Source organism: Macrosteles quadrilineatus, unplaced genomic scaffold, assembly GCF_028750875.1.
Source record: "Macrosteles quadrilineatus isolate MER2022 unplaced genomic scaffold, UCM_ALF_1.0 Scaffold_1__1_contigs__length_201487025, whole genome shotgun sequence".
In the NCBI taxonomy this organism is placed as follows: domain Eukaryota; kingdom Metazoa; phylum Arthropoda; class Insecta; order Hemiptera; family Cicadellidae; genus Macrosteles; species Macrosteles quadrilineatus.
Window position 1 is genome coordinate 182,752,568 of NW_026542594.1, and position 15,613 is coordinate 182,768,180.

The 15,613-nt window shown below is 35.9% G+C and overlaps 2 protein-coding genes across 3 annotated transcripts; one reads left to right on the top strand and one right to left on the bottom strand.

The window, feature by feature from the left end:
- Positions 1–470: 470 nt before the first annotated feature.
- Positions 471–15,253, bottom strand: LOC128991294 (uncharacterized). 2 transcript variants are annotated; one of them, XM_054414072.1, is made up of 3 exons: positions 15,099–15,253; positions 2,647–4,812; positions 471–769 (listed from the first exon to the last, which is right to left on the bottom strand). In XM_054414072.1, exons 2-3 carry the CDS (start codon positions 4,012–4,014, stop codon positions 725–727), a joined length of 1,413 nt encoding a protein of 470 aa, XP_054270047.1. In that variant the 5' UTR covers positions 4,015–4,812; positions 15,099–15,253; the 3' UTR covers positions 471–724. The 2 variants fall into 2 exon arrangements, with proteins under 2 accessions (XP_054270047.1, XP_054270056.1); XM_054414081.1 differs by lacking the exon at positions 15,099–15,253 and adding an exon at positions 8,652–8,764.
- On the top strand, positions 10,736–13,603 carry LOC128991303 (uncharacterized). Its single transcript, XM_054414095.1, has 2 exons — positions 10,736–10,879; positions 13,318–13,603. The coding sequence occupies exons 1-2, from the start codon at positions 10,766–10,768 to the stop codon at positions 13,579–13,581; spliced, it is 378 nt and encodes a 125-aa protein (XP_054270070.1). The 5' UTR covers positions 10,736–10,765; the 3' UTR covers positions 13,582–13,603.
- Positions 15,254–15,613: the final 360 nt, after the last annotated feature.

Consider the following 15,613-nt stretch of genomic DNA (forward strand, 5'->3'; position numbering starts at 1 on the left):
CAACCCTAGTTTAGCACTGTAACTGTTGGTAGTGACAGCTTCTTGAAGAAAAGACTTCCTATTACAAACCTGATGAGTCACTACAAACAGATTAGTTGGCTTATAAACGTCAACCCTAGTTTAGCACTGTAACTGTTGGTAGTCACAGCTTCTTGAAGAAAAGACTTCCTATTACAAACCTGATGTGTCACTATCAACAGAGTAGTTGGCTTAAACGTCAACCCTAGTTTAGCACTGTAACTGTTGGTAGTCACAGCTTCTTGAAGAAAAGACTTCCTATTACAAACCTGATGAGTCACTATCATCAGATTAGTTGGCTTATACACGTCAACCCTAGTTTAGCACTGTAACTGTTGGTAGTCACAACATCTTAAAGAAAAGACTTCCTATTACAAACCTGATGAGTCACTATCAACAGAGTAGTTGGCTTATAAATGTCACAATTGGTTTAGCACTAACTGTTGGTAGTCACAGCTTCTTGAAGAAAATACTTCCTATTACAAACCTGACGAGTCACTATCAACTGAGTCAACTGAGTCGGCTTATAAATGTCCTTGGGGGAAGGGCACCTCTCCCAAACAAATCCTCATTTTGTTATTTCGGCAATGCATGTCAGCACTAGTGAGTGGTACCGAGTATTGTAGAAATGAGACTTTCTTCTCAACTTCAATATTTCGGTCATTTGTCAGCACTAGTGTAGTCTGCTGCTGCTCTTCGGTGAAGTCTAGTAAAGCTCCTCTTTTGAGAGATTATTTATTTCTGACACACTCTGCAACAGTCACACATGGATTATAAGGAGTGATCATGACATACATAAAATTAACATTTTGTTGAAGGCTTTTTTCTTGCAGGCAGATGATCTAAAAAACAGGTAACTACAAACATTTTTTAAGTTCTTACCACTGGAAAAAAAACAAATCAAATGACCTCTTGTAAAGTTATGAATATGATTCTTTATATCAAAGGTATAATTGGGATTGGGTATTTTCTATTTTGTAAGTAAAATGTTCAACCCTACTAACCTAACAATACTCCAACTTTGAAATGTCTTATGTAAGTATAGTGACAGCTGATACTCGTTTGGGGGTTACAGCAAGGCCCCACTAGAAAAAACAGGCCATGCTGCAGCACGGGCAGCGCAACACTACGTCACAGTGGTGGATAGTTGTACTAAAATCTTACCAACAGCCAGCTTGTTTATTTACCTAAAACATATGGGAATGGTGATGGCAATGAATTTATCAATGAAATCCATCCACTAGTGTGACATCATGAATCCTGCAGCATGGCCTTGTTTTTCTAGTGGGGCCTTGGTTACAGTGTGTTATACCAGAAAACAACAACAACAACAACAACAAAGAACAAAAGACAAAGAACAAAGAAAAGAACAATTACTTGCGGTGTACATTTAGCATCATGTATCTCCTAAAAGAGTAAGTTAAGAGTGAAAATTCAAAGAGTAAATGAGTCTTGAAATCTTGTTCACATTCTGAAAAAATATCATAAAATGCATCAAAAATATTGGTTCCGTTGTTTAAAAATTTCCTCCATTATTTAAAATGGCAGCAAACTTGAAAATCGGAAATCTGTGTATTTTATGTTTTTTACTTTAGTTCAATAGATGCAATTAAAGACTTATTTACTCTAATATTAAATGCAATTTAAATATGTTACATAAAGTTAATTAATATACTAATGTTTAAAACTGAAACCATATTAATTTATTGCTGAAGATATCAAAAGTTGATGAATATTTGATGTAGGTATTTTTATTATTTATTTTTTAAATTTATATCAAAATAACTAAAATATTAGTGTTACAATTTTACAAATAATCTAAATACCTTACATGAATAAAACCCAGTTGGCAAGTCCCCTTCCAAGCTTAGCTGTCACACTCCATTCAAGGTATGGTTGGTTACCTACCACTTAGTAATAAATGTGTTATGTAATCTGTTAATTTTGTCTAAAAACTGTTTTGTGGAACCAAAATCTTACTAAAAGTTTTCAATAACAAGGTTTAAGGGAGAGAAAAACAATAGTAGACTATTGCTCAAAACATCACACCCTCTTTAAAACCAACCACTCTTAAAATCGATTGTCTATACCATTTCCACTTTTATTTGAGAAACAGTTATTTTTATTTCAGAACATCTCAATTGAATTTGAGATAAGTCAAAAAATATATTTTAGAAAAAAAACAAAATTAAGTTGAGAAGATTGAGTTGTGTTTGAGAAGGCGTCAAATTAATTTAAGCCCAGTAAATTCTACTTAAGAAATGGTTAATTGTATTCGAGAACTGAGTGATTTGATAGTGAGAAACTCAAAATTCAGCTGATTTTTATATGGATATTTTTCACAATTTTAATTGTAAACTTCTTAAATTAAAAGCCCTCATTCTGAAATGAAATTACATACCTAATAAATTCTCTAATACATTTGAATATCCTCAACTAAATTTTGCTGTTTTATCAAAATCAAGAAATTAATCTAATTTACATTTGATATTTTCCCAAATACAATATGATACTCAAATACACTGAATTAATAACTTCCCAAAAGTGGAAAAGATTTTGTGTTTAAATCACATGCATGGTCTAATCTGTTATCACAAGTAAAAATATGAAAAAAATTGTTGAACTTACTCTAATTCGAATGTGTATGGGATGGGATATCATAATCAACCCTTCTGAAAATTCTCTTGCCTTTGACAAAACTTCGCTATGAGTAGGCGAAGGTAGGCCACCGATGTAGTGTGGAGGTGAAGCAGTGACTTGGTTGTGAGGAGGCGTAAAAATATCTTCAGGCTTCTCTTGATGGCCAGCAGGAGAATGTATGGGGGATATCATGCTCCATTCTTCTGAATATTCTCTTGCCATTGATAAAACTTCGCTATGAGTAGGCAAAGGAGCAGAAGGTAAGCCACCAATGTAGTGTGGAGGTGAAGCAGTGACTAAGTTTTGAGGAGTAGAAATATCTTCAGGCTTCTGTTGATGGCCAGCAGGAGAATGTATGGGGGATATCATGCTCCATTCTTCTGAAAATTCTCTTGCCATTGATAAAACTTCGCTATGAGTAGGCGAAGGAGCAGAAGGTAAGCCACCAATGTAGAGTGGAGGTGAAGCAGTGACTTGATTGTGAGGATGCATTGGAATATCTTCAAGCTTCTTTTGATGGTCAGCTGGAGAATGTATTGGGGATATCATGCTCCATTCTTCTGAAAATTCTCTTGCCATTGATAACACTTCACTATGAGTAGGCGAAGGAGCAGAAGGTAAGCCACCAATGTAGTGTGGAGGTGAAGCAGTGACTTGATTGTGAGGATGCATTGGAATATCTTCAGGCTTCTTTTGATAACTAGTAGGAGAATGTATGGGGGATATCATGCTCCATTCTTCTGAAAATTCTCTTGCCATTGACAAAACTTCACTATGAGTAGGCAAAGGAGCAGAAGGTAAGCCACCAATGTAGTGTGGAGGTGAAGCAGTGACTTGATTGTGAGGATGCATTGGAATATCTTCAGGCTTCTTTTGATGGCCAGCTGGAGAATGTATGGGGGATATCATGCTCCATTCTTCTGAAAATTCTCTTGCCATTGATAAAACATCGCTATGAGTAGGCGAAGAAGCAGAAGGTAAGCCACCAATGTAGAGTGGAGGTGGAGCAGTGACTTGATTGTGAGGATGCATTGGAATATCTTCAGGCTTCTTTTGATAACTAGTAGGAGAATGTATGGGGGATATCATGCTCCATTCTTCTGAAAATTCTCTTGCCATTGATAAAACATCGCTATGAGTAGGCGAAGGAGCAGAAGGTAAGCCACCAATGTAGAGTGGAGGTGAAGCAGTGACTAAGTTTTGAGGAATAGAAATATCTTCAGACTTCTCTTGATGGCCAGCAGGAAAATGTATGGGGGATATCATGCTCCATTCTTCTGAAAATTCTCTTGCCATTGATAAAACATCACTATGAGTAGGCGAAGGAGCAGAAGGTAAGCCACCAATGGAGTTCATGTTACTGAGTGATCTAGGGATTTTTTCTGGATTAGGTTTATTCTGTAGTGGAGAATGGTAATCCTTAATAGATACTAGGGAATTTCTCTGTAAGAGTCACAGATGCTGATATAGAGTTATGAAAATCCTCAGTAAAAACCACATCACCCCCTGAGATTTTCCTTGGTAACTTTAATGACACATTTTTAACAGGATACCCCCACGAATCAACCGATTGTGTTCTCCTGTGTTGTTTGAAGAAAAAAGTTCCTATTACAAACCTGATGTGTCACTATCAACAAAGTAGTTGGCTTATAAATGTCTCAACTAGTTTAGCACTGTAACTGTTGGTAGTCACAGCTTCTTGAAGAAAAGACTTCCTATTACAAACCTGATGCGTCACTATCAACAGAGTAGTTGGCTTATAAATGTCTCAACTAGTTTAGCACTGTAACTGTTGATAGTCACAGCTTCTTGAAGAAAAGACGTCCTATTACAAACCTGATGCGTTACTATCAACAGAGTAGTTGGCTTATAAATGTCTCAACTAGTTTAGCACTGTAACTGTCGGTAGTCACAACTTCTTGAAGAAAAGACTTTCTATTACAAACTTGACTTGATGCGTCACTATCAACAGAGTAGTTGGCTTATAAATGTCACAACTAGTTTAGCACTGTAACTGTTGGCAGTTAACAACTTCTTTGAAGAAAAGACTTGATACTTCAAACCTTGATGTCTTACGTTTGAGGCGTAGTTGGTTTAGAAACGTCACTGTAGGTTTGATCTATTGATGGATAGATTGGCTCTCGAAACAGCAACCTGAAACAAATATTTAGGTCTGTAAAATCATGGAAGTTCCATCAAATAATGAAAAATTGATATGCACCAGTTAATTGATTTGAAATATCATTAATGAATAAGTAAAATTTATCATGACAAAATAATACGTGGGATATCCGAGGTCTTCATTAATCTCCCACATCATCGACATCGTCAGTCGTAAAGTAAATTTTCAAGTTGGCTTGATGAAATTCATACTTCTGTATTAAATAAATCCAAAAAATACCTTTGCCCAGTTTTAACTCACCTCATCAGTTCTTCTTTTATTTCAGGATTATTTCCAAATAAGTTAAAGATCTCAAAAGTCATCCCAATTTTAAAAAAGATAGGTGATAAAGATAATATAATTAATTATCAACCAAACTCACTGTTATCAATATCAAATATATCAAGCTTTTGAAAAAATTGTATGTAATCAGTTGACAGAATTTTTAGATAACAATAAACTTCTCAATCATATTCAACACGGATTTCGGGGTAAATGTCAATGACAACAGCAGCAACAGATTTTGTTATGAGATTGTGATGAGTCAGTAGATAAGGGAAACACACTTTAGGGATTTTTATGGATTTACCAAAGGCCTTTGAAATTGTTAAATATCAACGTTCTTTTCAGGTGTTATCTGGCTCAATTAATTGAGACCTTTATTTACGGACAACCTTGTAGTTCGTTGAATTTTAAATACCGTAATCAAACGTAATTTATTTGCTTGAAAACATGAAATGAAATCATTTATGGCGTAAGAGGGACACTGTCCCCTTCGTTTTACTAGATGGACATGTTTCTCTTATGAACACAAAGATAGCCGCTGCCACTGCCTCTCTTTTGGAAATCATAAGGGGTTAAATCCTTCTAGTTGTAGATAATAGTACCAAATACTACCAGCAGATTAGTATAATCCATTAGCAAATAAATACCTGATCAGGTAAGTAATATTTTGTCAAATCTTTGAAAATTTTCACAATAAGCGCCATGTGCCACCATTATACTCAAAACCGATTGTAATGATGGGTTTCAGACAAAAGTTCTGAAAATTTTAATCCTAAGCAAGATAACTCAAGTAAAAACTATCCAATTTTGTTTAATATCGCACAAACGTGTAAATCTAAGTTTTTTTATTACATAAGACGACCGCAGATTATCGGAACAAAGTTTTATGGGGTAAAACTTAGTTTTGCCTTTTGTTGACCCACATAAAATTTTACTATTTCTGTCGTAACTACATTGTGAAACTTATAAAAATAGCATATTGCTGTAATTAGTATATAGCGTTAATCACTTTTCATGTTATTAGATGGACATACTTGATGTTGAATATTTATAGAATTAGAACATCTTGCCTTGTTATTGTATTATGAATAAATGTAACGGGTTTTCCGTTGGAAATAAATGGGAGAAAATCCTCAAAAAAATTATGTTTAATATTCTCAAACTTTTATTGATGTAAAGAATTAGTAAACTGTTGTAGTTTGCTTGTTTTGGGATAGGCCTATACTATGATCAAATTTCATGCTAAGTTATTAACCTACAAAAACTGTATTAAAAGCCATAACGCATCAAACCTTGTAGTACTAGTTTAACCTAATTTAATTTAAATAAGGAATACAGTACTGTTTATCTGATACATTCGAGAAAATATTTTTGTAATCATCTAATATTCAGGGAATTGGAAATTCGCTTAGTCTGCAGGTTTGCAGAGGGGGGGGGGAGATTATACTTGTTAGCTCACAAAATTGGCTGAACAAGAGTGCAGTGACTTGACCTTGGCCTACACAAGCAGCTGATAGGCTATAATGAGGTCATGGTTCTAAGTATTATATTGTCCATGGTTCTAGCTTTGTAGCAGCTGGAGCAAACTGATGGCTGAGTTCATATATTTCCTACATAATGTAAGGTTCGGGGTAGGGGGAGATACTATTGCACCAAGAAAGTATACAAAATTCAGAAGAAACTATTGAAAAACACATGCTTCAAGTGCAGTTACTAGCACTGAGTAAAATACCCCCCACAGCAAGCCTCAGACTAATTGAATTTCCATTTGCCTGATTGTATTTACACTTAAATGTCTCCTTAAAATGTCACATTTATTCCCTTTTTAAAATAGAATTAGTTTAACAAGTAGGCCTACTTAGGTTTGCTGCAACAGGGAGAACAAAAATGGGTTTTTTATGTTAATAGTTTAGTAAGAAATGAATGTATTTTCCAAATGCAATCAAAATATGTTCATAAACAAGCAAACTACAACAGTTAACTTATTCTCCATAGAATAACATGAACATTTTAAGTTCACAATTTTTTGGAATTTTCTCCGTAACCATTTGACGCATAACGCTTCAATATACTATAAGTTATTGGTTTTTTTTTTAAGCTCTACAAAATGGTTTGGAAAGAAATAGGTAAATTTTATATTATTTAGGTCAAAAATAGGAAAACCCAATTTTGACCCCATCACGGAAATCTTCCCCAGGCCGGCATTTATAAAAGGGTAGACTGGGCATATGCCCAATGGCGCTGGTGGTTGGGAGGCACCCGCCTGCACTAGGAAAAATTGGTTTTAATCGGCCAGGATCTCAACAACTAAAAGGGTGATTTCAACTTGTAGTTGAGTGATTTTCCCGTTTTGCAAATGTAAATAAATACAACAACAAAATACTCCTTCAGATTATGCCTTGAGTAGTCAGGGTAAGGCTGGCAGCAGTGTGAACGTGAACCGAGTGCTATTTACTATCAGGGCGGGCCCCCCGGGCCCTAGAGAATGCGGAGCCCATGGCGATGTTCAATAGCAGGCCTCTCTCTCTCTTATACCTGAAATAGGGCTATTCGGGGGCCCCAAAAGGCGCAGGGCCCCAGGCACTGCCTTGTTTTCCTTTATGTAGGGCCGCCTCTGCCAATGTTATATCCTCTCAATCTCCTTTTAGGTGAAAAGAGGCTTTTAACATAAATACAGCTCATGAACAAAAAAAATGGAGGCTTCCACAACACCTTTCAGGTTACCTGTTGCCGTTTACGTTAAACGACAGGAAATATCGTATTTAAACTAATTCATCAACCACATTTTGTAAGGTGGTTTTCATCTAAGGTGTAAAAAGGTGCATATTTGACTAAATGCCATAATTAGTGTATATTCTCACAACCGTCACAACACGTTCACAACCGTCACACTGCACTCACAACCGTCACACATCAAAACTTCGATAAAATTTTAAAATTAAATTGAATTAATATTATTATTAAAACAAAAGTCTGTTCTAAGAAACTAAACCAAAAATATTATAGCTTTTAAATTCAAATAACATTGCATTTATGCCTAATATATCAAGTGAACCAACGTATTTTTCATTTAATAATCAAAATACGGTGTTGTTTTGTCTATAAAAACAAAAATTGCAGTTAAGTTTTAATATTAATCATTTGAGTGTGTCTAATTTAAGTGGAAAGAGATATTTTACTTGAAAAAATATTTATTTTTTTAGGTATTTATGCCACTCCCAAACAGACACAGTATATGTTGTTCTCACTTTTGGCGGAAACACACAAGGAAAAACGCCATAAATACATTTTAAAACTTGGTCGACCTTGAGTGTTTCGGTATTTTGAAAAACACTATAAAGCAGAAGTTTTAGAATCTATTTTATTTGTATTTTACAAAACAAAACTTTATATGTTCGTTCAAGACAATCAAGATAATATAACTTCTTAAAATTACAATGGTTGCCATTATGTAACTTCAGGACTCCAAAAGGATTCCGTCTTATTTTATAAACTCCATTTGTTTAGCCACCAAGTGGCTCATGATAAAAATAGAGGAAACACTAACCTTTGAAATAATGGTTACAAGAACGTAGGATTTAATGTCCGACCAAACGTTAAACTCTTGAAGTCAGAATCACAAGTAAAAGTGAAGTGAACGTAATAGATAGGCGGCCATTGCGCAAGTGACCGCTTATTTTTATTTCTTCTTCTTCACTTCCAGCCCCACCCTAACGATTTGCGCATGCGCGTGAGAAAGCTTCCTCAATCACTCACTAGGAGCGCTACAGTCATTCTTTGAGGTTGTGGTTGTTGTAATTAATTGTATACATCGTTGTGTATACAAACCAACATTGAGTTTGAACATTCGTTTAAAGATATTGTAAATAGAGCAAGTAAACCGATTGAGTAACTGTTGACACGCCAACCTAGAAGGCTACTAACAGCAACAGCTGATTAAGATTGGTATCGCGTCGACGCCGCCGACTGCGCGCACGGCGCACAGTGGCCGCCTGAGGAACTGATCAACCAACCTTCGCGAACAGCGAAATGTTTCGGTGTTTGCTGTATTGAAGATTATGTCGGCTTTTTACATAGAGCCGTAGTGTCGCGAATCGCAATTCTAACTGTACAAAACATCGGGGTTTACTCGAGGTCATAACTGTCGGAAACGCGACCTTCAGATTTTTTCGGTGCCGGGAACAGCGAATTACGTCAGATTGTCCAAGATTTGATCACGTCATCGGATTTTCTCAAAGTGATTCGGTGAACATTAAAACTATATAAAAGATGTTAATACTTGTTGTTGGATGAGAAGTCAGTGCTAGATTGGTATTCTCTCAACTATGTGGTGTGATAGTTTTGTTTACAACAGGTTTTCCACAAACGCCATCTGAAGCTGGTATTGGTACTGCATTGTGAATACATTGTTGTTGCGGACTCACATTACGATATGTTACGCCACCGGTTTTGAGTCAAGGTCACATTACATCTGTCTCTCTTGCACCTTCTTCCGCCTTCTCGTTTTCGTTCGCATGCGCCTCCTTACACTGCGACTGCATTCGGATTATCGGTAGAGAGGGGCAGGGACTCGGAGGATGTTAATCTTATGGGAGAAACCCCAACTTTGATGGAAGATCCTGCCCAAACTAATAAAGATTTCATCAAATGAAAAACACTTTGCAAAACTATAGATCAGGGCCATTTTTTTGACACTTTAATCATCAAAATCTGTCCAAAAATGAGGGAGGAGTTCTGTTCACAAAAATCAGCTTAGCGTATTATACATATAGATAGATAGATGTTGTAGTTGGCTTGATTATGGATATATTTTAATCAAACTTGGTAGATTTATTTATTTTATACTAAGCTATTAATATTTTGATAAAAACACACTTTATTAGTTTCCCTGTAGCAGTAAACCTAGGTATTCATTAAACATAAATATTAATTTAATAGATTAATTGAACATCAATCCAGGCAAATGGTAATTCGCTTAGTCGGCAGGTTAGCTGCAGTGGGGGTATTTGATATACCATTTGACCTTTTCGTTCTCTAACCTCGAAATTGCTTTCATACAGTCTTAAGACCTCTAGCACTAGAATCTCTGTATACTGTATATGTATATAGAGTAACTCTATATACATATACAGTATATAGAGTAGGCCTTTACATTCTACAAAGTTCCGTCGCGTCTTTACACACCAGACTGATAGCATGTAATTGTTGAATTGTCAATAAATTCTCGATTCTTGATTCTATGTGGGTATTTCTATTGTTATATGTGAGTAGGTATTATAGTTTTCGATTATGTAAAACCAAGGTATATATGGCAGTTCCAGACTAAATTTTTTCACTGGAGTGAGTATGTGTGAGTGAGAGAGAGCAGTGTGTGCGCGCGCGTGTGCCTAAAGGTTGTTATATGTCAGCTCAATTGGGTTTTCAATATTCATAATTTGCATAATTAACTACTTAAAATAGTATAACAACAAATTATAACAATCATAATACACGTTAAAATGTCTGCAGTGTCTACGCAGAACAAACTACACTAAGACGCTGCATGTGGGAATGTAGGAAGTAGGACGCAAATATTTGGAAAACTGTTGCATTTAGTGACAGGTGGATGCGTCAACATCAATGTCAGTCAATTTTGATGGCGTCGGTTGGTTTACTCAAACTATGGATATAAGTGTGAATCCAGATTCCAATTATCAGTTGGTATCTGCAGCCATGTACAGCTTCAAATTGTTTGTTTTCTTCTGCACCCTCTGCGCGGTTGTACTCGCTGAAAAGGTTTGTGTGAATAAATTAAAATTATCTTTAAGGTCAACTTACCAAAATACAATTCTGTATTATTTAAAAATTCAAGTTTAATGTTTCCTACTTTGGTTTTTCTTACTTGTAAATTTATAAATATTTTTAGAATATATATTACATTTTTAGAAGCCAGTTTTTTTACTCGAAACACACGGTTTGAATGGGTTTGTTTAATGAGCCTATAGAGTGCTAATATTAAAGTTCTATATTCTATTTTTGATTTTTCATGGGCTAACCGATACTACTAGATTATGTTGTTTAAAATAAATCGCCCTTTTAAAATGCTTGAAGAAAATTTTGCTTTTTTGAAGTATTTTGCTCACATGTAGAAATTATAAATATATTTTACTTCTAAAAATTATTTTCCTAGATCTAGGATTGAACAATTATTACAATATTTATGCCTCAATATATAAAACTATACATTTCGTTTTGTGTTTTTGTGTTGTCATCCTCAAAGTAATCTCACAAAATTTTTAGTATGAGAAAAAACAAACCACGTCGAAAAGACTGAATTTTCCTCTCAATGTAAGTGTTCTTCCTTCTGAGAATTTTTCCATGGCCCAGATAACAATCACTTCCTAGTTGTGTTGTTGGGCTTATCCCAACTCCGCGCAGTGGTCAGAAATCTGTCAAAACCGACTGTCCAACTCCGCGCAGTGGTCACTTCGGATCCCTCCGGCACATGTCCAACTCCGCGCAGTGGTCAATTTTGGCTCTCACAGCCCTGACGGCTGAGAGTTGGTGTTGAACTTTGAAATTGTGTTATACCTTATGTTATGTTTATCGTTTATAGGAAAGTAAAGAGATAAGAATACCTAAAACAGGAGATGAAGCTTAAAAACCACTAATATAAGAAGTTTTAAAAAGTCCGTGAGAAAGAGTGACTGTGAATTTATACGTTCCAAATTCTACAATACTCACTCATTCATATTACTGGGCTTATGAGCTCTCTGAACTTTAGTACCAAGTTCAAAAATATTAGTTTTGTATACAACCGCAGATTGCTATAACAAATTAGCTATAATCTCTGTTTCATACAACAGTTAGCTTCACACCTCAAATTGCAAAAAAAGAGATTACAGCAAATTTGCAGTATATTGCTGTATAAAAGGTAAAATCCGTGATCGCAGCACACAAGTGTAACGTAAAGCTCATGAAATCATTAATAAAATGTATTAGCATATTAAATAATTGTGAACTGTGAATTTCAGAAACTTTCATACGTATCCACTCTTCGCACGGACTTTTTGAACTTCTTACATAGTGGTTTTTAAGTTTCACCTCCAGTTGTGAATCTATAATTTTGCTTGTATAATAAGCTAAAATATTTCTTTTACGTCTTATTAAATGGCGAATTTGACGTCTATGAAGAGGATTTTCATTGAAGCCAGACCCAGACCAACGCTTTAGCGAATTTCCCATATAGGGAATAAGTTATTACCGTAGGTATTATGGTAAGACCTGGACCCACTGATTTAATTTTTCGTTTTTATGTCCCAAAGGCCGAAAACACCATCCGTTAGAATTCATATAAAAATGTATATGTCCGTTAGCACGATAATTCGAGCAAAAATGATCCAATTTTGATTAAATTTGATATGAACGTTAAACCTACATTTATTCGAACGAGTTCACGAACCAGCACGATCGGACCATGGAAACTGGGGTTTATGGAAAAAAATCGAGTTTTCCCAATTTTGACCCTAAAAGCATACATTTTTGCAATTTCTTTTGAAAGCAATTTGTAGAGCTTAAAGACAAATAATTTAGTATATCGAAGTGTTATTATGCGCCATAATGGTTACAGAAAAAATGCCAACAAATTTTAATTTTATAATTCCCATGTTATTCTTATGGAGAATAAGTAAATTGTTGTAATTTCCTGTAAAAGGAGCGTATTTTGATTAGATTTGGATATTAGGAATGGCCACCGCGCGGAGTTGGACTTGATACTAAAAGTGACCACCGCGCGGAGTTGGGATGAACCCTTCGGGGGCCATAAAACTTTTCCTCGGATTAAATTTGACCACTGCGCGGAGTTGGGCAATCCCCGTGTTGTTTTGGTGGGTGCTGTCATCAGGGGGTGGGGTGGGGTTGAATAAACCCAAAGTCCCTCCTATTGCTGTACTTTGAATTAGGTATTCTTTAGACAGATGGTTGGTGGCCTCTTGAATTTCCCAGTCTCCAAGGGCTTCTAAAGTCAAAGGCCGATGCTGAAGTCTATCATGCAAAGCTATGAGTCAGTAAATGTGAAAATTATATAAATTTCGAGCGGCAGTCTCAGAACCAACAACAAACCCAATTATGACTGTATTACCACAGTCTGGTGCTTCCATCTGAGCCAACTTATAAACTTAGTTACGTAATTGTTTGTGGTTGTATTACATTTAAAAATTGAACATTTTTTTTAGATAATAAACAATGAAGCTGAATTCAAACCTTCGGAAATAACAGAACACCAAACAAAGATTGCATCACAAAATGGATCACCTGTAAGGACAAAAACTGTGCTGAAGGCATCAACGATAGCAAAGACACCAACCAGTGAAATAGAGGACCAGCCGGAACCCGATACACAAGGGAAAGCGAAAGCCGCAAGATGTGGTGGAGGAGGAAAAGGAGGGAAGAAAGGCTACGGCGGTTACGGGAAAAAAAGTTGGGGCAAGGGTAAATGATGAATAAATGTTGTTGCAAATACCTTCATGTTGTTTGTTGTTTCCCTCGTGGTATCAAACATTTGAGATCTCTAAAATATATTAGGCCTACATAGCTGTTGTACCCGTGCTTTGCAACGGGAAGAGGACACGAAATGCAAAATAATTAATAGTACTTACTGCACCCTGTTGCTTTTTAACTGCAACCTTATAACTGTTTAATGCTATTTAATATCATATAGAACCAACTTGTGTAGTTGAAACAGCTGACAAAGTTCTTTTATCCTACTAATATTATAAATGAGAAAGTTTGGATGTATGGATGTATGTATGGATGTATGTTTGTGACAAGTGAACGCGAAAAATACTGGCCGGATTGGGCTGAAATTTGGCATGATGATAGCTCATATTCCCGATTAACATATAGGCATATTCTTATTTCAAAAATCCTTTCGGGCTCCGCCCCAGTGGCTCTGCAGTTTCCCATGTTAACCTTATGAGAAATGGAATTATTGAATCTTAACAGCTGTTTCAATTAAACAAGTTGGTTCTATTCTATGATGTTCAATAGCATTAAAGTTACAAGGATTACCAACAGGGTGCAGCACTATTATTTCTTTTACATTTATGACAACAGCTAATTTGCAACCAAAAGGTGAGTGAGTGTAGCGAACAAACTTCAACCTGGAGGCGAGTTAGCGTAGCGAACGAGTTAACCTGAAGGCAAGTGAGCGCAGCGAACGAGCTCCAACCTAAAGGTGAGTGAGCGTAGCGAACAAACTTCAACCAGGACGTGATTGAGCCATGCGAACGAGATAATCTTGAAAATTAAGAAGTTAAACGGGGCAAAGCCCGCGGGTTACAGCTAGTCCTTCTAATAAAATGAGAAAGTTTGGATGTATGGATGTATGTTTGTGACAAGTAAACGAGAAAAATACTGGTCGGATTGAGCTGAAATTTGTTGTGATGATAGCTCATATTCCCGATTAACATATAGACGCATTCTTATCTCAAAAGTCCTTTCGGGCTCCGCCCCAGTGGCTCTAGTCTGGAGTTTCCCATGTTAATCTTATAAGTAATCATATTTCAAAGGAATTAAATAATTTCGTCAGTTGTTTCAAATCACAAGTTGGTTCTTTGATATTAAATAGTATTAAAAGTTACCAACAGGGTGCAGTACTATTAAATTTAATATAAAACTTCAGTATAGAATATTACAACAAATGTTAAGATCAAAATGTTTCTATTTTGTGTCCTCTCCCCGTTGCAAGGCATGGGTACAAGGTACAACAGCTAGTTCCTTATAAATATGATTACTCATAAGGTTAACATGGGAAACTCCAGAGCCACTGGGGCTGAGCGCGAAAGGACTTTTGAGATAAGAATGCGGCTATATGTTAATCGGGAATGTGGGCTATCATCACACCAAATTTCAGCTCGATCTGACCAGTATTTTTCGTGTTTACTTGTCACAAACATACATACATATATCCAAACTTTCTCATTTATACTATTAGTAGGAAAATGAGGTTACTAACCTGTCGTCAATCAGTCTTATACGACAATATAGCCTAGATTGTCGTGGATGGCTATAGTTTCAGGGTTAAAACCCCATTTTCAAATCTTCTCTTCGGTCGTCATATGTCAAACATATTCTCTTGCACAAGCCGTGGTCAAAATTACTTCACACATACACTTAAACACATACGAAAACATGTATAATACAAAAACATGTAGGGCCTACATGAGCGTGAGGGCGGCCAAGGACAACACCAGACTGCCTACTAAGATCGATACGAATAAGATACAAGTGGTTTGTCCTTGGCCGCTTGGCCGGCCTCACGCGCATGTACATAGAATTATATAATCGATTTAATCTATAATAGAATTAGATTATATTACTTCATCTATGTTTTAACGATAATTATCGATATTTCTTCCTATTACAATTATATTAGGCCCAATGTGTTTTTTTTTCAGTAGTAGTTTTATTATCATCAGTTATAAAAAGCAGTAAGCAAACAACAATTAACTATTTTTATTCTGTTGTATG